General features: G+C 34.1%; 1 protein-coding gene across 1 annotated transcript in view; it reads right to left on the bottom strand.

Annotated features, from left to right (window-relative positions):
- Nucleotides 1-24,256, bottom strand: part of LOC101896759 (dynein axonemal heavy chain 3) — a 204,434-nt gene that overhangs the window by 153,455 nt on the left and 26,723 nt on the right. Inside the window, exons 11-22 of the mRNA XM_059124418.1 lie at nt 24,025-24,204; nt 23,629-23,740; nt 23,224-23,430; nt 22,923-23,138; nt 22,234-22,399; nt 21,949-22,163; nt 15,098-15,288; nt 8,670-8,854; nt 4,212-4,329; nt 3,667-3,814; nt 3,279-3,436; nt 329-395 (exon numbers count right to left, since the gene is read on the bottom strand). Of these exons, the coding sequence (XP_058980401.1) occupies nt 329-395; nt 3,279-3,436; nt 3,667-3,814; nt 4,212-4,329; nt 8,670-8,854; nt 15,098-15,288; nt 21,949-22,163; nt 22,234-22,399; nt 22,923-23,138; nt 23,224-23,430; nt 23,629-23,740; nt 24,025-24,204 (1,963 nt within the window). The remainder of the gene's footprint in view (nt 1-328; nt 396-3,278; nt 3,437-3,666; nt 3,815-4,211; nt 4,330-8,669; nt 8,855-15,097; nt 15,289-21,948; nt 22,164-22,233; nt 22,400-22,922; nt 23,139-23,223; nt 23,431-23,628; nt 23,741-24,024; nt 24,205-24,256) is intronic.

The raw sequence follows: 24,256 nt of genomic DNA, 5'->3' as shown, positions 1-24,256 counted from the left end.
GCCTTCACTTTTTCCGTTTGTTGATTTTATAATACGTTTCTGTTTGTGTTTTGCTTCCTTCTTGCAGCCTATGTTCCAAAGAATGCTTGGCAAAAAAACATAAATGCTGTATCCCATCCTGGAACACCCCAACAACTGGGTGGCAGCAGGTCAATTTCGCTTGCAAGAAATTTCATGTTGTGATTGCATTTCCCAAGTTAGTACATAGCTGGTTTGCCTTATTGCCTTTTGTACACTTCGTTCCGCTACATTCTGCTCCTATTCCATTTTTTCTTCGACTTTGCAAAGGGTGGTCATGCTGTAATTCCATCAATTGCTTCCTACTTACCCGGTACATGTTCTCTATTTCCTCTGCAATGACATCCGCATTTAAACACTGGAATCGTTCGTACATCCTGTGAAAATACATCAAGTATAAAATGGAATACGGATTAGTGCTCAGTTATGGGGCCAAGACTCTTCTTTGAAGAGGGCTTCAATTTATATAAGAGACAAAGTTAAAAAAAATATTTATATATACTTTAAAAATGTTTCCGATGAATGAGTGGGTAAAAATCTTCAAGAAAATTATTGGGGGGAAAACTATCGAAATATAATAAACATTTGATATTACAAAAATTCGCGCTAAGGTCGCTCTTGTGAAAATTTTTATTTTTTTTTCAAAATTTTCATGAGGGCTGTAGAAAAACATATTGTTCCTGAAGATTAAAGTCAGAACTGAAATGAATTTTCACCAAATGATTTTTTTTATTTCCTCAAAAAGAAACCGATATATTGATTTACTTTGATTTGCTTTAAAATAAGGGCAGAAACTAACTACGGAGAACCCGAAATAAAAAAATTATAACTAATTTAGTTGAAAAGTTGGACAGGAACCTTCAAAATTCCAAAATTCAGGGGTAACATTATATGTATATTATATATTTATATAATATATATCCTTTTGAATTTATAAACATGTGTTGAATTTCATATACGAACATATATATTTTTTATACCTTCCACCATACTATGGTGTGGTGTGTTTTGACAAGAGGCAGGTTAAATTCGAAAATGGGTCATGTCCACGTTTTCTTATAGCCCCTATATAACGGTACTTCTAAATATTCGCCATTTTGATGATTTTAATGACATTATAGACCGGAATCGTTAACAATTTCGCATTGGAGGATCTTAATGGGTACTGTAACCTGTGACAAAAAATCCGTATGCAGGTCCTCGTTTTCGCATACCCTCTATACAACTGTACTTCCCAATATTCGGTATCTTTATGGTAGTATAAATATAATAGACTGGAATTGTTTCAAATTTCGTATTTAAATGAAATCGACCGAAAATATATATGGAAGCTATATGCAAACTTCAACCGATTTCAATAAAATTCGATACGTTTACTTCCAGAACAAATTCCGTCACACATTCCAAATTTTGTTGGAATCGGAAATGCATATGGTGTTATGTACATCAAATACACGAAAAGGGCCGAAAATGTATGTAGGAGCTGTATCCAAATCCGTACCGATTTCAATATAATTTGAATTTTTTTTGTACCAAATTCCATTTCGCAAATTTAAAGACTGTATCTAAATATATGTGCATAAAGATATCGAATTTTTTTTGAGGCACCTCCAATTCTGATGCTATATCTCCAGTTCCATGTTGAATTTCAAAATTTTTTATATATCCTACGAATTCCTTGTTTAGAATTACAAACAATTCCATTGAAAAACGTGGGTAAAATCATCAAAATACCGAATATCAGGGGATACCTTTATATGGGGGCTATACGATATCGTGGACCGATATAGATAATTCTCTTCCAGGGGATAAAGTACTCACAAGAAACTCTTTGTGTGGATTTTCAGACAATTCCGTTGAAAAAATTGGCTAAAATCATCAAAATACCGAATATCGGGAGGTACCGTTATGTGGGGGGATATACGATGTGGTAGGTCTATATTCTCTTTCCATGTATAAATTCAAATTTTTTTTATATCCTAAGAATTCCTTGTTTAGACTTTCAGACAATTCCATTGAAAAACGTGGGTAAAATCGTCATAATACCGAATATCGGTACCCCCGATGGGGGTATACGATATAGTGGGTCTATATTCTCTTTCCATGTGGAATTTCAAAATTCTTTATGTATCCTAAGAACTCCTTGTTTAGAATTTCAGGCAATTCCATTGAAAAACGTAGGTAAAATCATCAAAATAAAATCATAAAATTAGCTTTACGATATCGAGGACCCAGATAGACAATACTTTTCCAGGGGATAAAGTACTCACAAAAAACTCCTTGTTTAAAATTTCAGACAATTCCATTGAAAAATATGGCTAAAAGCATAACATTACCGAATATCGGGAGGTATCGTTATGTGGGGGATATACGATATCGTTGACCGATATACCCCATCTTCGAACTTGACCCGCCTGCAGACAAAAGACAGATATGTGCAAATTTTTGGCTTCCTATCTTAATTCGTTTTGGCTCTAGCGTGATTAGAACGGACAGGCAGTGCTAAATCCTCTTAAAATTTTATGCTGATCAGGGATATATATACTTTGTTGGGTCTAAAATTGTTGTTTCGGTGAGTTACAAACGGAATTACATACTTAATATACCCTCCATACTATATATGGTGGAAAGTATAAAAAATATACACACACGAAGCGACTTCAATAATACAGATAGCTTTAGATAACTTCAAAAATAATTTGTTTTAAATATTGGCCATATCGGTTAATTTTTAGTACAGCTCCCCGAATTTTTAGGAAATTTCATGTTAACCGATTTGATCATAAATCAAGTGCTTACGACGGTGGGTATGAAAATTTCGGCTAAAAGTAGGTTTCCTTTTTTTTTCAAATTTAAAATACTAATAACTAAGTAAGTTTTTCTCAATTTTCCCCTCAATAGCAATCTTTTGTTAAAATTAAATGCTTCGTTGTTCGTTTCTGGAAAACTATTTTTGAAATGTACTATGTATAAAATGTAGAATATTCCGTTATAAATATCAATACTGTTATATCATGTATGTTTTATCCTTGCATTTTAGAATTTATCACAACGTGTTGATCGAAGGTACATTAAAGTCATTTAAGGTTTTAATACCTAATTTCTTTTAATTAATATCGATTTAGCTATATATCACATCTACATCTCTTTAAAGCCCTTATACATTTTTTCAATCCCTAACATGCATCGTTTCATTTTGCATTTTATATCCATTTTCTCTCATTTCATTTTACTTTTGCAGCTGTGACCATATCTCTTACCATATTAAATGATTCTTTTCGAATTCATATGCCGTTTTCCATAGCTTCTCGATGGGTTCCATTTTTTCCACGATTTCAGCCAATACTGCGAACGGTGAAACATCAATTTGTAACAATTGTTCCTCGACATTAATTGCTTTTGCCTCACGACTCAGATTCTATCGCAATGAAAGACAAAAAAGAACAAGAAAACATGTACCATGAATGGAAATTATTGAAAATCGATATACGCATAAAAGCCAATAGGGCGACAAATCATTGAAACTAAATAATTTCTATGTTTCAGACTGCATCAGGTGCAGTCTGTGTAAGGAGCACACACAATCCACACTATGTATTCTCTGTCCCAATGCACCCGCTGGCAAAAGGGCAATGTGGTGGTACTTACCTCGATAAGATCGAATAATTCATCCACGGTATCGACACGCTCTTTAAGCTCATCCAAAGTAAGAACGTCACGTGTTTCTTTAACACGGAAGCCATCCATGCGACGTTTTTCATACAAAATTAATTGTTCGAATTTTACGCGTTTGTCACTGCAATGAAAATGAACATAAAAACAAAGCTAGTGAAAACGGCGGTGTCGATATCGTTTTACCCTATAACAGAAGAATAATAAAAACTATAGCCAAATCGATTTCAAAAAGTGGCTGAGACCTCAAAGAGGTTGCTACCTTCACATCACATAAACAATTAGTTACAAATGTCATAACAGGCAGATTTAAACATTATTTTGGGATGAAACCAATTGTCTAACAAACCTAATATACCCTCCACCTCACGGCAGGGGGTATACAAACACCAACAAACACACAAACCGAAAATTGCAACAAACACACTATATTTCCATTGAAACCGCTTTGTTTAACGCCAACATCAACCGCAATTGTTGGCAATGGCATTGGTGATAATGCATATCGCCAGGCCACTTACCGTAGAGCAAATTCCAAATTGTCACGCACAACATTGAGGCGAGCAGCACTTAGATCCAAGACTTCCTCTAATTCTGATGGTAGCACAAAAGTTCGGGTATTTAAGTGAATTTCCTCGGCTGCAATTGAAAGTAAATACGACCAAAATATATTATAATTTTAAAGAAGTAGAAAAGCAGTTAAGTTCTTGGAAAGTAACTCATGTAAAATATATCTGTTAATGCTGAAATTCCAAAATCCGGGGGTATGTGTCACTTCTGTTATTAGGACCATCCAATTTAAATTGCAAACAATTCCGTAAACAAGATGGCTACGATAATCAAAATAACGAATATCGTAAAAATAAGGGCTATAGAAAAACAATTTCTATAGTTCTATATAAGCAGAGGAATCCCTTATGGGGTTCTGCTGAATTTTTGGTAATTCTGTTAAAACATGTGGCTAAAAGTGTCAAAATTCCAAAATATTGGGAAGAACCTTTAAATGGGAGCTCTTGCAAAAACTGGATCTATATAAAACTGGATCTATATTCTGCTACAGGAGGTAAAACATATTATAAACTGTTAATATCGAATTTTAAACTCTTCCGTCAGAAAGTGTGGCTAAAATCGTCAATATATTAATATATAATAAGAAAACGTGAACCTATATGCTAGACAACGCTCTGTCACAGGAGCTGGAATATATTTTGTACTCTAAATATCAAATTTAAAATTTTTCCGGTCGAGAGTGTGGCTAAAATCGGCACTTTTATATGGGGGCTATATAGACAATATTGTGTTACATAAGGTAAAAAACATTACAAACTCTAAAAAACGAACTTAGCCACAAGTGTGGCTAAATCGGCAAGATATCGAATATCGGGTTCTAATCTGACCCTCCTATCTATTGACGACTTTTGTCGTCGTCTATAATTAACATGAGTATGAATAATAAGTAATGACCAGTAAAAGGAGTACATCGATTTATGAATAGGATATATTGCATTTGAATCGGAGGCGTCTCCAAAAAATTTTGATTTTCTATGCACATATCTATTGATCGCTTATAGATATAGTATCGGTACAGATTTGAATATGGATCCCATATATTTTTTCGGACAATTTCATATATGTATTTGATACACCAAACACGCTATGTATCTCCAACTTCAATGAAATTTGGAATGAGTGATAGAATTTGGTACAAGAAAGAATTTGCCACACTATATTGAAATCGGTTGAGGTTTGGATATATTTATACATATTTCGAACTCGGTATATACATATCCAATTTCAATGAAGTTTAAATGCGAGGCGGAATTTATCCAAAAACAAGTAAAAACATTAAGTTCGGCCGTAAAGGAAACATTAGAACCCATTGTGTCCCTCAAATATCAATTTTTACAATGTTTCGCCACCGCAGCCAGAACCCATTATGACCAACAAATACCAAATTTTTAGATAAATCCGTGAAAAAATGTGACAAAAACCATTTAAATGTCGATTATCGGGAGGTAGCGTTATATGGGGGCTATACGAAATCGTGGACCTATACATGCAATGTTTCGCCACCAACAAATACCAATTTTCAGACAAATCCATGAAAAAATGTGGCAAACTAAAAAAATACCGAATATCGGGAGGTACCTTTATATGGGGGCTATACGAAAGCGTGAACCTATACATGCAGTGTCTCTCGCCACACGAACTAGAACCCGTTAGGGCCTACAAATACCAATTTTTAGACAAATCCGTGAAAAAAATGTGGAAAAAATCATCAAAATACCGAATATTGGGAGGTACTGTTATATGGGGACTATACCAAAACGTGGACCAATACCAACCATCCTAGACATAAAACAAACTATTCTGCTAAATTTTGACGTTCTACGTCAAATAATGTGGACTGTATCGTGATTTCAACTGACAGACAGACATACAGACAAACAGACGGAGATCTTTAAATCGACTTAGAATTTTATACTGATTATGAATATATGTATATACTTTATGGGGTCTTTTAGGGGTGTTACAAACGGAATGACAAAGTTAATATACCCTCCTTTCCAAGGTGAAATAGGTTCATAATAATTAAATAGGTTGATATTTGGATTTTATTTTATAAGAAGCATAAATCCACCAAAGATACTTAGATCCATAGTTCCTTTTGATGATCTGCATGGAATCGCATCTTGAGTCAATCTATGCATATCCGTTCGTCCGTCTGTCCATGTATTTTTGTAAACAAAGTACGGGTCGCATTTATTGCTCGATTAAGATGAAACTTTGCACAAAATATTTGTTTGTCCATGAACGAACCCTATTGAAATTGGAGATAATCGGTCAAAATTTAGATATAGCTCCCATATATATCTTCCCCCTATTTGCTTTTATAGTGCACCAAATTTTGTAATATTAGTCCAAATAGAATTTGAGCCTAGAAACAAGTTTGCCAAATTTGTTGAAAATCGGTTCAAATATAACTATTACTCCCATATAAGTTTTTCATCCGATTTGTTAAATTTTGTCCTCCACAGACGTAATATGCAACCGGTAACAACGATATTCAAAGAAATGCATTTCAAAAATACTTTTGCCAAATTTAATCGAGATCAGTTCAGAGTTTGATATATCTTCCATATATATCTTAACTTCATTTCAAATGTATTGTGTACCAAATGATTAATAAGGACCCACATTAAATGGATTTTGGCGAATATGTAGCTTAAAAGAAGAAAGTGTATCAAACTTGGTGAATATCGGTAAAGATAAAGCTATAGCTCCCATGTATATTCGTCATCCGATTTTGTATTTTACTCCCTCACACACGCCAAATACTCTCCACAACAACGATATTTGGTACCAACTGTCAGATAAAGGAAAGAAATACCTCTGCTAAATTTTTTAGAGATCAGTTCAGATTTGGATATAGCTTCAATATCTATCTTCGCCGGATTCCACGTTTATTGTGTCTAAAAAATGAATATCGGTTCAGTCACAAAAGTCTCCGTTAAATTTAGTAAAATACGATAGAAGCCTGACATATACAGGGTGAGATGAAAAAACTTTAACCGACAGCTGTTAAAATAATTCCAGTGATAGCTCATTAAATTGTTTACAAGCGTACAAAAACATTTTGTTGAGAATTTTCCAGAAAAGTTATTCGTGATGGATAGCTGGAAAACCACAAGTGGCTATCCTAGAGCACTCCATCATTAGAATGTGAATAAATATTTTGTGTCTCGAACCATCGCTTGTTACCGTGATACTGGTAGCGTAGCCCGAAGTCAAGGAAGTAGACGGAAGAAAACAACAACATCAGCAAAAATGGTTCGAAAAGTAAAGAAGCGACTTGATCGAAACACGCGTCGCAGTGGCAGAAAAAATGGCTCGTGATCTGAACATATTGCAATATTCCATTCGGCAAATATTGAAAAATGAGCTCGAGGTAAAGCCATTGAAATTCCAAAAAGTGCAAGAACTTACACCGCAACAGAAAGAAAATAGACTCAATAGAGCTAAAGTGTTGCTTCGCTTGGTCGAAAGTGGTGATCTGCCGAATTTGGTTTTCTCCGATGAGAAAACATTCGTTGTCCAGCAGTTTGTAAACAAACAAAATGATAGTGTTTACTTGTCGAAGATAACAGCCGATGGCCGCTCTCCGCTCGTATTAATCGACCGTGGCATCAGAATAAATGCCGCAGACCTTGGACATCAAAATCTCCGGATACAAATCCGTTGGACTATTGTGTCTGGAGTATTTTAGAAAGCAATGTTGGCACTAAAAAGTGTCGATCACCTCAAGCAAGCGCTTCGCCGGGAATAAGCCAAAATACCGCAGAGCAACATTCGACCATAATTCGTGCCAAAGGTGACCAATTCAAACAAATCTAAACTTATTCTAAAATTTCCGACATTTTTTGCTTTAATTCAATAAAATTGAAGAATAAAATGTAAAAATTATGGCGTTTGACTTTTTGTAGTTTTTTTTATATCACACTGTAATAGTTCCTTTTGACTTTAAATTATAAGTGCTTTAAAGCCATAACAAGCATTCAAAAACGAACATAGTGTGTATGCTTTAATTCCTCCTAATAACGCTTATTTGTTATTGTTATATTTAGCTCTGCTATATATGTAAAGTGGTGTAGGGTGTCATAAAGTCGGTCCAGTCCAACTTTGGCCTTTCTTTACTGGTTTTCAATTGAATTATTAAAAAATTATTAATCCAAATAAATTTGGAGTTCGAATGATGAACTTTAAATACCGTTTATACTATGGTAGAGGGTATAATGAGATCATAATATACATGTTCGAATTGCACTTTATTGCGATATAACCGAAAATACGGAGGGTACAGCCGTCCGGTAAGGTATTTGTATTTTTTATTATATTATTTTTTTTCAAATGATGACCACTGCCATATCAAAGGACTATAATGTACATTCATTTATGTGCAGCAAAGCTCATATACTCACTTGTTAGTTCCGCATGTGTTAGTAAGAAGATAACACGTTTTGCAACAATTTTTATTTCATCTTTTATGGCAAAGATGCGCTCATCTCGACATTCTGACAGATAATTTTGCAATGCAACGACTTCAGCTGTTTCTTCGGGTCGTTCACCTGCTTTCATTGACATCTCCTCGAGAGCATCACATATCCTTTAATGAGCCAGGGCAAACATCAGCAGCATACAATCCCGGACCCAAGAGCAACGTTAAAAATGTTGGAAGTAAAGAGTATGAACCAAGTGTTTAATTAACAAAGGTTGGGAAAAAAGATGCTACTATACAACATTTTTAAAGATTTGAGTGCGATAATAATTGTGATATGTGTTATGAAATGTTTGTTTTAACTAGAAGTACCTAGACAACGACTGGGCATGTTTTGCGGAAATATACACAAGTGGCTATCGTTAGAGCACATCAGAATTTAAATGTGAATAAATCTTTAGTAGCTCGTACCATCGCTCGTTACTGTGGTACTGGTAGCGTAGCCCGACGTCAAGGAAGTGGACGGAAAAACAGCAACATTAGTAGAAATGGTTCGAAAAGTAAAGAAGCGACTTGATCGAAACCCGCGTCGCAGTGGCCGAAAAATATTCCATTCGGCAAATATTAAAAATGAGCTCCAAATGAGATACCAAAGTGTCGATCACCCCAAGCAAGCGTTTCGCCGGGAATGGGTCAAATACCGCCGAGCAATATTCGGGCGACGTGACGATTTCATTAGCCGTTTGAAGCTTGATTCGTGTCAGAGGTGACCAATTCGAACAAATCTAAACTTATTCTAAAATTGGATGCTATTTTCGACATGTTTCGCTTTCATTCAATAAAATTAAACTAAATGTAAAAATGATGGCGTTTGACTTTGTTGCAGTTTTTTTCATCTCACCCTGTAGATATTAAACAAAACCCAATTCATTAGACTACTCAAATCCAAGTTGAGATTTTGAAGCTCTTCGACACATTTCTAAGGGAATCGGCTTTAATTTAGGGAGCATACAGCTTTCATGCAAAAATGAATTTCAAGGGTTCAAGTTTGAAGTACTCATTTGGATAACTCTTTGGTAATTTCAATTTTTAGAAATACAATATAAATTTTTAATACGGCTACCTAGTAAAATAAGACATGTTTTTATACCCTACACAGCACTGTGGTGTGTGTACTATTATATCTTTGAGCATTTCTTTGTAACATGGAAAAGGAAGCGTAATAGACCCCTAAGATCCATTTGATGATCTGCATAAAATCATATTCTAAGTCGATTTATGCATGACCGTCCTTCCGTCTGTCCATACATTTATATACCCCCCACCTTGAAAAGGAGGGTATATTGACCTTGTTATTCCGTTTGTAACATCCCTAAATATTCGTCGTAGATATATCGGTCAACGTTTTGGTATATTTGTCATTTATATATTTTAAAGGATTTGTCTAGAAATCGGTATATGTAAGTAAAAATGGCTTTTAGCTCCGGTGGCGAAACATCGTATTTATAGGCCCATATTTTTGTATAGCCCCCATATAACAGTACCTCCCGATATAAGTTATTTTGATGATTTTTGCAGGGATTTTTTCTAAAAATTGGTATTTGTTGGTCATAATGGATTCTAGCTACGATGGCGAAACAATGTATGTATAGGTCCATATTTTACTTGGATTGGATAATCGGTCAAAATTTAAATATAGCTCCCATATATATCTTCGTCCGATTTGCCTTTTTTTGTGCTCCAAATGTGTGATATTAGGCCAAATCGGACAGAATATGGCACGTACAACAAATATGTCAAATTTGGTGGAAATCGGTTCAGATATAGTTGCATCTCCCGTATATATTTTTCTTTCAATTTGTTATTTCTGTCCTCAGCAGCAGTAATATGCGCTCCGTAACAAATATATTTCAAATACAGCCCTTTACCAAATTTTATCGAGATCGGTTCAGATTTGGATATAGCTCCCATATATCTTTATCCGATTTTAAATTTATCGTGCCTCAAAAGTATAAAATCAGCTCAAATCGGAATGATTTTGACGCATATATGTAGGTTCGGACATAAATGCCTCTTCAAATTTAGTAGAAATCAATTCAGAGTAGGATTTACCTCGCCTATTATAGACTATAAATGTTCTTCTCAAATGGTGAAAGGTTTAAATGTTTGGGTCGATTAAACTTAGCTAAATATAATAGTCAAACTCATGCTATTTTATTGATCATTTGTGTAATTCATTGTTGACCATATAAGCAAGAGGTCAACGAAAGTTATAGTGAATAGAGGAAGGACCTTACTTTTACGGTAATCGTATGAAAAAAAACTTCTGTTTTCCAACGAAATTTGTCAGATATGAGAGCCATAAAAGGATAATTTTATTAATTTGAAGTGTTTTAGGTTAAACAATTTTATGGCGGTTTTAATGAGCTTAGCTATATCAACAATTTTCACAAAATGCAATAGACTTCTGTTAATTTTTTTGTTATTATTTATTATAGTCGGGTGAGGAGGAGGCCATGTGATGACACAACTACATCTGCATTTAAAACTCAATGTTAACATATTTTCTACATTTGGAAGGAAAAAGGAAAAAATGATGTTTATGCAAAATAATTAGGTTAAATCCCATTATTTGCTGTTTTTATAGAAAACAACGTTTATTTATTAGTAATAAGGCAGGAAATACCATTGTTTCGGAAAGAGCCACCAATTCTCATCAATTCTATTGTTTTTGTCCGAGGTTATTCTGCCCAGTTATTTAAAAATAACTCCTATGACAAAAACTTTTGTTTACACAAGTGACGAGATCGTAACCTCAATAAAAGCTAAGTTCGGTCGGGCCATTTTGGAAGAACTTGATAATTTTCAAAAACAATTCCGTCGAATATCGCTAAAATGATAACCGTTATACGGCTGTCTGGATAAGGCATTTTCTGCCATAAGCTGAAGTACCGATTTCGAATATGAAGTTTGAAACAATTCCGGTGAATAATGTCGCTAATATCATTAAAATACCGAATAAAGAGGATGTGAACTATAGGAATTTTCTGTTATAGGTAGTAGTACTCATTAGAACTTCAAAGACGAAATTTGAAACAATGCCGGTCTATACAGTTATATTGGGGCTATACGAAGACATAGGCCTGCATATTAAGAAATTTGAAACAGTTCCTGTGAATATTGTCACTAGAATCATTACCATACCATACAATGGTGGATGTTAAAAAAGTGACATGTTCGCAATAGATACCATCAACTGTAGCAGACAATTGTTTACATAGGTCTATGCTTTCCATGCTTCCTATTAAAAAATATTCCCACGGAAGGGTTTCTCCCACATTTAACTATAATTGAAAATATCAGCCAAATGATTTGAAAAATATGAGCAAATCTTCGCAATAACTAAAATCAGAGGGTATATTTCTACAAAGGCTGTATTGGATGTAAACCTATGTTGATACTTTTTTGCAAGTAGCGTTTCTGCATAAAAAGAACTCAAAATGACAAGATTTTGAAAAAAAAAAATTAAAATTAAAAAAATGATTGAAATCAGGGTTTATTTTTACAAAACCAATACTAAAAAGTAAGTCCACATTTTTGAAAAAATTAAAAAAAACAAGTAAGCAAAGGCTACAGTCGAGCGGGGCCGACCGTTGAATACCCTACAACACTATAATAAACGATACATTTTATATAGGCGAGATACTCGAAAGAATTCCACAAGATATTGTGATAAATTATAAAAGAAAACCATCAGGTTTCGTTCTCTAATTTTCGAATAATAGCAACTTAAACTAATTTGTTCATTTCGAATTTATTGGTAGATGTTGCACTTAAATGGTATTCCTAGATCTGGAACCAATATTTCCCAAAGACCTATAATTTCTTAGAAGTGTATTTGTGAATTCTCGAAAAAGTCTCTGGAATGGACATTTTCGTATTTTGTCTACCAAAGTTGGCAAACTATTTCACACATTGAATATTTTTGGATGGCCATCCAAAACTGCTTGGCTTTTGCAATGTCCGGTAACCCCCTTTCAAATGTGCGTGAGGATCGGGCGATAATTACGACCTGCCGACAATTTTGCAGTTTTTTGGTCCATTTCAACCCCTAAATATATGGCGATCATCTCCAAAAAGAGTAGGATTCTATTCTGACCCTCATCTTATCCCCATGCAAAATTTCGTAAGGATCGGGCCATAAATGCGATCTGTATATGATATCCTGATATCCTAAATACTTAGTTTTGTTAGCTGTAGAAATATTACCAAATGTTTAATTCAAAATGAAAATATGCCAAAAATATGACAAAATTGAAAAAATATGAGAAAATTTTACAAAATCAATATTTTCATCTTTAGAGAGATATTTTTATGCGATTTTTTTAGACGTTTTTTCTTTCCTGCCAAGAGGCCATTCTGAATTAATGAGAACTGTCGAAATCAGTTCAGCCGTTCTCGACATATAAGAGATTTTTCAAGCATATATTCTTTGATAGATATATATATCGCACATATTTTGCTATATATCCGTTTTGTTGGATGTTAACATCAATGTAAAGGTCAGAAGTAACCTTCTCATGGCTTTGTGATTTCGCCGGGATTTAAAATATTCGCGGTTTAATGAAAATTTTTGAATTTTTTCAACATAAAATATATGGTCTATTTTACCCGCTAAATATTAACCGATGACCACCCAAATTGGTAGGCTTCTTCCTCTAGCTACATGCGAAATTCCGCGTCGATTGGTCTATAATTGCGACCTCTATAGCTACTGCAAAATCCGACATTTTTTCAGTATTTGGTCCATTTCAACCCCTAAACATTTGGCGATCATCTCAAAAAGGAATAGGGTTCTATTCTGGCCCGACCCCGACCTCCATTCCAAATTTCGTGAAGATCGAGCCATAATTGCGACCTGTAGAGTGATTACAAATTAACATGGACAGACGGACAGACGGACGGACGGACATACATAGCTAGATCGACTCAGCTCGGCGAGCTAGGATGATCCATATATACTTTCCTATGTGGGAAACCAATATTTCGTGGAGTTACATAATTTTTGGCCCAATCAAACTTATAATACCCCCAACACATAGTGTTGTAGGGTATAAAAATTGATTCGTGAGTAATTTCAAATCGACTAGAAATATATGAGAGTTGGAGCTATATCCGAATCCATCTACATCAAATTTTACATACTAATGTTTAGACTCAATTTGGTCGTAAGTGCCAAGTTCCATCCAATTTGGGTTAATATTAGACGTGTGGTGCACAATAAAGGGCAAATCGGACAAAGTTGTGTATGGGAGATATATGCAAATCTGAGCCGATATCGATATAATCTAGCAACGGTATTTCTGAGCTGTATTTGATATGTTTACCAAAACATAGTTTTTTCAGAGAGTATATTACGGCTGCGGAGGATAAAAATAACTATTCGGATGAATAATATATATGGGAGTTATAGGTATATTTGAGCCAATTTCGATCAAATTTGGCATACTTGTTTTCAGATCTAATTAGGAAACATGAGAAAAATTCCATACTATTTGGGCTGGTATTACAGGTTTGGTGCTAAATGAAATACAAATAGGACGAAGATATATATGGGAGCTATAACTAAATTTTGACCGATTATCTCCAATTTCAATAGGGTCGTCCTTGGGCCAAACAAAAGATTTGTGCAAAATTTCATCAGGATCGGGTAATAAATGCGACCTATACGTTGTTTAGAAAAATACACTAAAATGAAAAGAAGTTTTGATTGAAGCTAGAAGCGAGTAACTATTTTGCAAACTTTTTGGAGTTCGGGAATGGTTTTTTGGGCATAATTTGCAAAAGTGGTAAAAATTTTAGAAGCTTTTTGGTTCAGGAACACAAATTATATTGTATAGCCTTCCTTTTGTCTGTAGGATTGAAACCGAATAAGCTGTATTTCTACTTTACCAAATTAAATGACACAGACATAAGTAGGACTATAAATGTACACGTACAAGTTCTTATTCCGCGTTATCCAATTTGTCATTTATTAATGCATGACAAAAAATACAACTATCAATGCTCCACTGAAAATTCATTTTTTATTGGAAATTCATTTATTTCCATCCGTAAATGTCTTATGGATGCATATTTCAATGTGTAACACTTTCAATCCAACATTCAATACCAATCACTTCTGGCCTTTTGAAAAGGAAAATAAGCTCTTAGTACGCGGAATTTTCAATCATATTCACAGAAATATTTGTTTGCAATCGGAAACATCACCCACCAGTCAATAAGCTTAACACACCAAAAATATATGTATGTACATACATGTGTCCATTGAATATTAAGAACATGCATACACATATATGTACATATGCATTCACAATTCTATATACATATACATATTGTAAATTTACTTACGCACGATTTTCATTGAGATTTACTGCCATATAAAAGTCAATGATAAAATCATAAATTTGCACCACCAACTTTACAATCGATTGCTTGACATGACGATTATCCAGCATAAAGAGATTGAGGGGAACGAAATCACGTAACATATACGTTTCATCAATAATCGAGCGTAGCCTTTTCATGACATTTTCAATTGACTGCAAATACATGAAGAACAAAATAATGTTGAGTTTAAAGAGATGTAGTGTAGAGAAGAGAAATTATTATTCAGTAATCTATAAAAGAAATATAAATTGTAATGAATGTTACAACATTTGAATTAAGTCTCATGAAATATGAGACATTTTTTAAATATCACTACAATTTAATGATCTATAACTTAGAGTAAACTGAATTGAACTAGCTATGTTAATACATTTTAATATACAAAATCAACACCCATTCTAAACGACTTCTACGCCGTCCTACGAAACAAGTAGACTATGCCGGCCCCCATCTCCTATAAAGTCAAATTATTTAAAAAATCTTTGATTGGCGTAACTGGACAAGAATGATATTTGGTACCAGATAACTTTTGGAGCTCAAAAATACCTCTGTTAAATTTTATCGGGATCAGATCAGGATATAGCTCCCATCTATATCTATAAAAGAGGGAAATATTTGTATGTTTCTTTGTTTTGTAATTTATCGACTCAAAAACTGCTGAACAGATTTTCCTGAAAATTCCAACATATACTACAGCATCGCCTGAAAGTAATAAAGGCTACAAAAATTCCATTTGGAACTAAAGATATAGCACAGAATCATATGTTTCGACAGATTTCGTTTATTTGATGCACCAAAAACGATACGCGTGTTCAATTCCAATGAAATTTGGTATGAGTGACGGGATTTGATCAGAAAATAATTTTGCGGTCGATTTCACACATGCACCAAACACGATTCCAATGAAATTCGGCATGAGTGACTAAATTTGGTTCAAAAATAAATTTGCCAAACTATATTGAAATCGATTCAGATTTGGATATAGCTCCCATATATATTTTCGATCGATTTCTTTTATTTGTTGCACCAAACTCGATATGTATATTCGATTCCTATAAATTTCGCACTGAGAGACGAAATTTGGTACCGAAAAAAATTTGCCAAATTTATTAAAATCGGTTGAGGTTTGGGTATAACTCCCATATATATTTTCTTCCGATTTTGTGTATTTCATGCAATAAACACGATATGTGTTTGAAATTTGAAGTGAATGACGGAATTTCGTAAATTTGTCAAGTTACATTGAAATCGGTACAGATTTAGACAAAGCTCCAATATATTTTTTCGCCCGATTTTATAAATTTGATGCACCAAGCACGCTATGTATACCAGATTCCAATGAATTGGTCAGATCAAGTTCGACGTCTTCGTATAGCCTCCAGATAATTGTATTTTTAGATATTTATATCACATTTTCAAGTATTCGATATTTGGAGTTTATAATGGGTTCTAATTAGTATGGCGGAACATTGTCCCATATTCGGTATCTTGATAATTTCTAAAGGAACAGTTAAAATTCGGTATTTGGATGTTATAATGAGTTGTACGTACTGCGACGGAATATGGTCTATATAGGCTCACGTTTTCCTATAGCACCCATATAGAGGTAGCCGACTATATTCGGTATATTTAGCCACAGTTTTCGGAATAGCTTGAAATTCAGTATTTTGAGTTTATATGATATTCCACCTTCTGTAGCAGAACATTTTCTATATAATTCCACCCTCATAAAAGGTTACCAAGAAATATTCAGTCAATATTGAATTTGAGCCATATTTCAAAACGGAAGTGTTTCAAATTTATTGTTTAGTTATTCGTAACGTTCACGTTTCGGTATAACTCCAATATAGCGAAACTTCCTAATGATCGGTAATTACTTTAAATTTGATATTTGGTATTGTAAAAGCTTGAAGAGTTCCACGTTTTCCTATAGCCCCCATATAAAGGTACTTTCCGAATTCAGTATATAGACTACTAGCTGAACCCGGTGCGCTTCGCTACCCCTTTTGATTTTATATGCATTCAAAATTTTATTTACGAATATATGTTGGTTAAAAAAAAAACAAATTTAAAAATTAAACCAGTAAGGAAAGCTCAAAAGTCGGGCGGGGCCGACTATATGATACCCTACACCACTATGCATATTTAGTAGAGCTCTCGTAAAAAGGTTTATACAGGGCATTTCAGAGCTCTATGAGGTATTTGGTACAAAATCAAAATCTATCTAATTCTATCGTGCATTTTACGAACTATAGCTATCTCTGAACCGGGTTTCTCCAAATTTGACGTATTAGCTTCTAGACTGAATTCGGTCTTATGTACGAAAATTCATGCCATTTGGGCTGATATTGGCCATTTGATGCACAATTTACACGAAATCGGATGATGATATATATGGGAGGCATATCCAAATCGGAACAGATTTTAATAAAATTAAAATCACCTGTTTTTGGGCTTTATCTGATATCTGGTACCAAATATCATTCCGGTGGAGTGTATATTACGAATGTGAGGGACTTAAAGACCAAATCGGATGAAACATATATATGGTTGCTATATCTATATCTGAACCGATTTTCACTAAATTTGACATACTTGCTTCTAGGCTGAATTTGGTCCGATGTACTAAAATTCAGTCCATTTGGACTTGTATTGGCCATTTGGTGCACATTTAACCTGAAATCGGATGAAGATATATATGGGAGCCATATCCAAATCTGAACCGATTTCGATAAAATTACAAACATCTATTTCTGGGCTATATCTTATATCTGGGACCAAATATCATTCTTGTGGAGTGCATATTACGAATGTGAGAGGCTTAAACACCAAATCGGATAAAACATATATATGGGAGCTATAGCTGTTTCTGAACCGATTTTCTCCAAATTTGTTGTATTTGCTTTAAGGCTAATCTCGGTCACATGTGCCAAAATTCGAGCCATTTGGGCTGATATTGGCCATTTGGTGGTCAATTAACCCGAAATCGGATGAAGATATATATGGGAGCTATATCCAAATCTGAACCGATTTTGATAAATTTTAAAACAGCTATTTCTGTGCTCCATCTAATACCTGGTACCAAATATCACGGTTGTGGAGTGCATAGTAGGAATGTGAGGGACTTAAAGATCAAATCGGATGAAAGATATATATGGGAGCTATAACTATATCTGAACCGATTTTCCCCAAATTTGATATACTTGCTTCTAGGCCGAACTCGGTTGGGTGTGCCAAAATTCAGATAATTTGGACTGATAGTGGACATTTGGTGCACATTTAACCCGAAATCGGATGAAGATATATATGGGAGCTATATCTAAATTTGATCCGATTCTCACCAATTTCAATAGGGTTCGTCCTTGGGCCAAAAACATATTGTTTGGAAAATTTCATCTCAATCGGATAATAAATGCGACCTGCATTTTGTTCACAAGAATACATGGACAGACGGACGGACGGACGGACGGACAGACGGACTGACATGCATAAATTGACTCAGAAAGTGATTCTATGAAGGTTCTCAAAAGTAACTATGGGTCTATCTCGTTTCCTTCTCCATGTTAAAAAACAAATGCACAAAGACATAATACCCTTACCACTATGTGGTGTAGGGTATAAAAAAAATTATTGCAATACTTTAATGCGTAAATAACCAAAACCATTAGAAAAGCAGTAACATGACATACATACACGAAGGGTTTGTCCTTCGGATTTATTTATTTCATAGCAAATACCAAGCGTGCAGTAAACTGCAATCTTTTGAAGTTGAGTGGCATTTCTATTGCAATTAGTGAATTCGAGATAGCAACATACTTCGCTGATCCGACTTAAATATAATTTAAAAAAAAATACTTTTACACCAAACTCCGCCACATGGGAGCTATATCTAAATCTTAACTAATTTCCAATTAATCTGTCACATTTATTATTGTAACCAAATTCCGTCACGCATTCTGAATTTCATTGGTATCGGTCATATATATCATGTTTGGTGCATAACATGTAGGAAATCGCCCGAAATATATATGTTAGCTATACCCAAACCTAAACTGATGTCAATATAATTTGGCAATTTTTTTCTGGTGCCAGATTTCGTCTCTCTCGCTTTGGGGGCATTAAATATGTGAAATCGGCTGAGTATATATATGAGAGCTATAATCAAATCTGAGCGTATTTGAATATAATTTGTCAAATTTATTTTTGTACCAAATTTAGCCACTCATGCCGAATTTCATTGGAATCGGAAATACGTATCGTGTTTTGTGAATACAATACATGAAAACAGTCGAAAATATATATGAGAGCTATATCCAAATCTGAACAGATTTTAATATAATTTGATTAATTTATTTTCTAATCAAAATCCCGTTACATATTCCAAATTTCTTTGGAATCGAACATACTTATCGTGTATGGTGCATCAAATACATGAAATCGGTCGAAAATATATGTGGGAGCTATATCCAAATCTGAACCGATTTCAATTTAATTTGACAAATTCATTTTGGCTCCCAATTCCGTTACTTATTTTAAATTTCATTACAATTGGAAATACATATCGTGTTTGGTCCACCAAATACATGAAATCGGCCGAAAATGTATATGGGAGCTATATGGAAATCTGAACCGATTTCAATATAAATTGGGAAATCAATTCTTTAGATAAAATCTATCACACGTTTCAAATTTCATTGAAATTGGGCATACATAGCGTGTTTGGTGCACCAAATGCTTGAAATCGGCCGAAAATATGTATGGGAGCTATATCCAAATCTGAACCGATTTCAATATAATTTGACAAATTTATTTTCGGATTAAATCCCGTCACACATTCCAAAGATAATTGGAATCGAACATTCATATTGTGTTTGAGGCATCAAATGAACGAAATCGGTCGAAAATATATATGGGAGCTATATCCAAATCTTAACCGATTACAATATAATTTGGCAAACTTATTTTTGTTCCAAATTCCGTTACGTATTCCAAATTTGGAGACTGTATCTTCAACCAATCAATAGATATGTGCATATAAAATCAAAATTTTTGGGAGATACCTCCGATTCTGATGCTATATCTCCAGTTCCAAGTGGAAATTCAAAAAATGTATATAGCCTATGTTACTTTCAGGCGATGTTGCAGTATATATGGAAATTTTCAGGAAAATCTATTCAGCGGTTTTCGAGTCCATAAAATAAAAAACAAACAAACATACAAACATTTTCCTCATTTATAGATATAGATTTTAGCCACATTTTTTAACAGAATTAATAAAAACTCAGCATTTGAGTTCCTTATTTAGTTCTTCTGCTTATATAAAACTTTTTTATAGATGATTGTAGGAAACTTTTTTACAGAATTGTTTGAAACTGGGTTTGATGTTCCTAATAACAGCATTTGCAGACATATTTTCATATGAGTTACATTCCAAATGGGGGAGGGTATAGAAATTTAGTTTCGGTCGAACTTAACTGCTTTTTACATGTTAGCTCCACTTTCATAATATAATATATCTGAAATTATTTGTGTGTTGCGCTGTTTAATAAATCCTTTTTGTCCTATATAATATCTTATAGCTCTTTACGAGATATTTAAATGTTAGATATTTATTGGGGTTTAAGGGGTAATGGATGGATAATAATGACAGCTTTAACCACAGAGTAATAATAAACTAGATCTCATAGTTGACTTCGTTCAATAATTTCACTTAAGCCGGATTCTAGTTGAAAAAGTATCTACTCTGAAAAATTTAAATTGAACCAAATAATTTAAAAAGTAATATATTTGAGAATAGTCTGCCAACTGCCAACATTCCCAAAACAACTTCATTTAGTACAAAATTGTTGCTTGGCCTTCGATACGCCTAAATCTTCAGCACACAGTCTGAATATTGGAGTTAAAACGATTCTAATTCCGAATCTGATGATATACCTCTAACGCGTTTAAAATAGCAAATTTGTCTAAAATCTTCAAAATACTTAAAATCGTGAGAAATGGGGGGTGTTTAAACCAGAGGATCTGTACTGTACAATATCTACAAGTATTTTTTTAAGTCATAGATCATAAGAATATAAAATGGAAAAATAAGTGGATAGTAATAATGAAAACCCACCTACTGTAGTAATTCAAGTTAAAATTAGGTATGTTAAAATTAATTTTGGAGAGCTGAGATATAGAACCACATGCGTTTTTTCTATAAAAAAAACCCGCTGCCTCTAAATTGTTGTTGTTAATTTAAAAAACCCTCAAACATGCATATTTAAGTTCAAATGCAATTCTTTTCCTTGTCATCGCCACCGTGAGTAGTCAATTTAAGCACCGGGTAATTGCCACACGCAGATTGCCGTGACAAGTATCGTTTAATGGTTTGCCCTATGTTGTGAATTTTACTGGCAAATTACATACAAAATAAGTTTAATTACTTTATTTAAAATTAATTATGTTCAATGACGCGTGGAATTAATATAAAATTTAATTATGAAAATTCAACAGCTAAAAATCAAATGACAACGAAAATTCGTAAATTGCAATTAACAGCGTAGACGTCTAAGTTAAACAGGAATTTAATTTACAATTTATTTGGTTGCATTTATTATTTTGGGGGAGGCGAAGAGTATTAGTTAGGAAAGTATATGGAATTTAATGCAAAAAATATTGTGACGATTTCAGCATTGGCGATCACAAAAAAAAAGGAAATAGTAGAAATAGTTGATCACGAATAAATGTAATTTATGCCGCCCACGTCGAATATGTATAGTATATATAGATTTTCCAATTTAAAAAAAATATATATATTATGTCTTACTTACCACCAGGTCCGGAAGAATATTTTGGGTAAAGATTTTCTCAACAATCGGTTGAATTTTATTTGCCAATAACACGTAATAATATTTGTAGATGGGCAGCAGGTAAACAATTGGTCCTCTCCAATTATTTTTCACGATGGTGGTGATTTTTTCGTATAAATTTAGCATGTCTGGATGTGTTTCATGGATACAATGCAAATAACCAAATGTGTCGGGATCTTTTATGGAAACATATGACAATCAATTATATCTATGTAGATCAGAGTTACATGGAAATTGCAAAATTACCTCTTGACATCACATACTCCAGACGAGGTAGTTTATAGCCCACTTTTAGTATACGTTTGAAAATATCAATAAATATATTTGGCAAAGTCCCGATGTAAGGAAATGCATGTAATTTTCCCCAATTATTCAGAAGAAAACAGGCTACACAATCTTCATCAGGTGTCGGCTGTAAATGCAGAGAAAGTAAATAAAACTATTTTTGATGTATCATTGAGATATACTTGACCCTGTGCAAGAAAGTAAAAGAAAACGAAATTAATAGATATATTGGATCTGCCTTTTATACCCTCAACCATGCTATGGAGGGTATATTAACATTGTCTCCTCGAAATACTCCAGTTAGACCTAACAAGTATATTTATTCTTGATCTGCGTAAAATTCTAAGTCGATTTAGGGATGTCCGTCTGTATGCCTGCCGGTCTGTTTTGATCACGTTATCTTTCGAACGAATTGAGATATAAGGTTGCATACATGTTTTGCTAGTAGGCAGGTTAAGTTCGTAAATGGACCATATCAGTCCATGATTTTCGTATAGCCCCATATACCGGTACCTCCCTATATTCGTTATTTTCATGATTGTAGCGACATTATTTACAAGAATAATTTCAAATTAAACTTTTCTCTTCCATTTTCTCATTCCCCACTCCTGCAAACCTAATGTTTTTTAATTATGTTTTGTCATTATTACCTGTTCAATAAATTGACCACCGGCTTTACTTTGAAACGGATTAGCATCGTCATCCTCTTGTTCTTCATATATTTGTGGCGTCTTACTTTTCGGTGGGAAGTCAACTCTTTCCGGATTGTCGAAGTGAACGCCAATTACAGAAACAATCAACGTCATCAACGGTCTACGCTTAAGTTTAGCGTCGTACATATTGTACTTTTCAATATCATTACCAGCCTAGTTAATGAACAAGACAATCAAGCGATGAAAAGTTTCGTCCAAAGTTGATAGCACCAGCAGTAATCAAGCTGATAAAACTTACCATATAATCGCATAAAGTTTTATATAAATACGTTAAACTTCTGGTTATTAAACCCTCCAACTGAAGAGACATTAGGGCGTGAACACATCGAAATAAGACAGCAGCACGGCCACCATGGCTGCCACGCATTGGAATTAAGTCTTTCCATGTTTTACGCATTACATCCAATATATCTGCACAGCGTGGTATCCAGTCGTTAAGAAGTAGCTACAGACAAAAGAAGATCACAACATAAATGGGTATCAAGGAAATGGCTAAAGTCATTTCAAACATTAGATTATAGTCTCAAACAAAAAACCGTCATCATCATCATCAATGAGTTAGACCAACGACCAGAGTCATGTAATTTGTCCACTTGTATCCTGTAAATGTCGTACAATTATAGAGCTACTACCTGTCACTTACCTCACGAATGGTATCGCAACTTTCTTGGACAAATTTTATTAACTCATCGGCATTCATGGGCACATCACGTAAAACTATCTGAGATACGTCGACAATGACTAAATCATGGTATCTTTTTTGTTTCGTTCAACACACGCACACATCCACACCGACACGGGATGCAGGTTACAAGGTACCGGATATACCGGTCAAGTAGTGATTCGTACACGAAGGAACAGAATAAAGGCAAGGTCCGTTGCGTGACGCAGAGAAAGAGAAGACATAAATAACAATATTAACTTTTAGTTGGCCAGAGACTACATGTGTAAATGTCACCACAACTTGGCAAAACATTTTGCCAGAAGTAATAAGAAAAAGGTAAAAAATAAAAATATAGCAGAAGAAAATACTACTTACAGTTGATGCCAAAGCAAGTTGAGAGCTCTAATAACGGGATGTGTAGTCATTAGCACTTGATCCAAATGATTTCGTGCTAATTGCACATAAACCTTCCATGGCACGGGAGCCCGGATAGTCATTATGGGAAACTCTGGCGGCTCAGCCACCAATTGCAATCGTTTACGTTCTAGAGGAGAGCTTTAAAGAAGTTTAAACAAAATGAAAAACGCAGTTCATTATGATAACTAAT

Source organism: Musca domestica, unplaced genomic scaffold, assembly GCF_030504385.1.
Source record: "Musca domestica strain aabys unplaced genomic scaffold, Musca_domestica.polishedcontigs.V.1.1 29, whole genome shotgun sequence".
Taxonomy (NCBI): Eukaryota; Metazoa; Arthropoda; class Insecta; order Diptera; family Muscidae; genus Musca; species Musca domestica.
The sequence above is the reverse complement of the archived record's forward strand: the minus strand, read 5'-3'. Positions and strand labels throughout refer to the sequence as shown.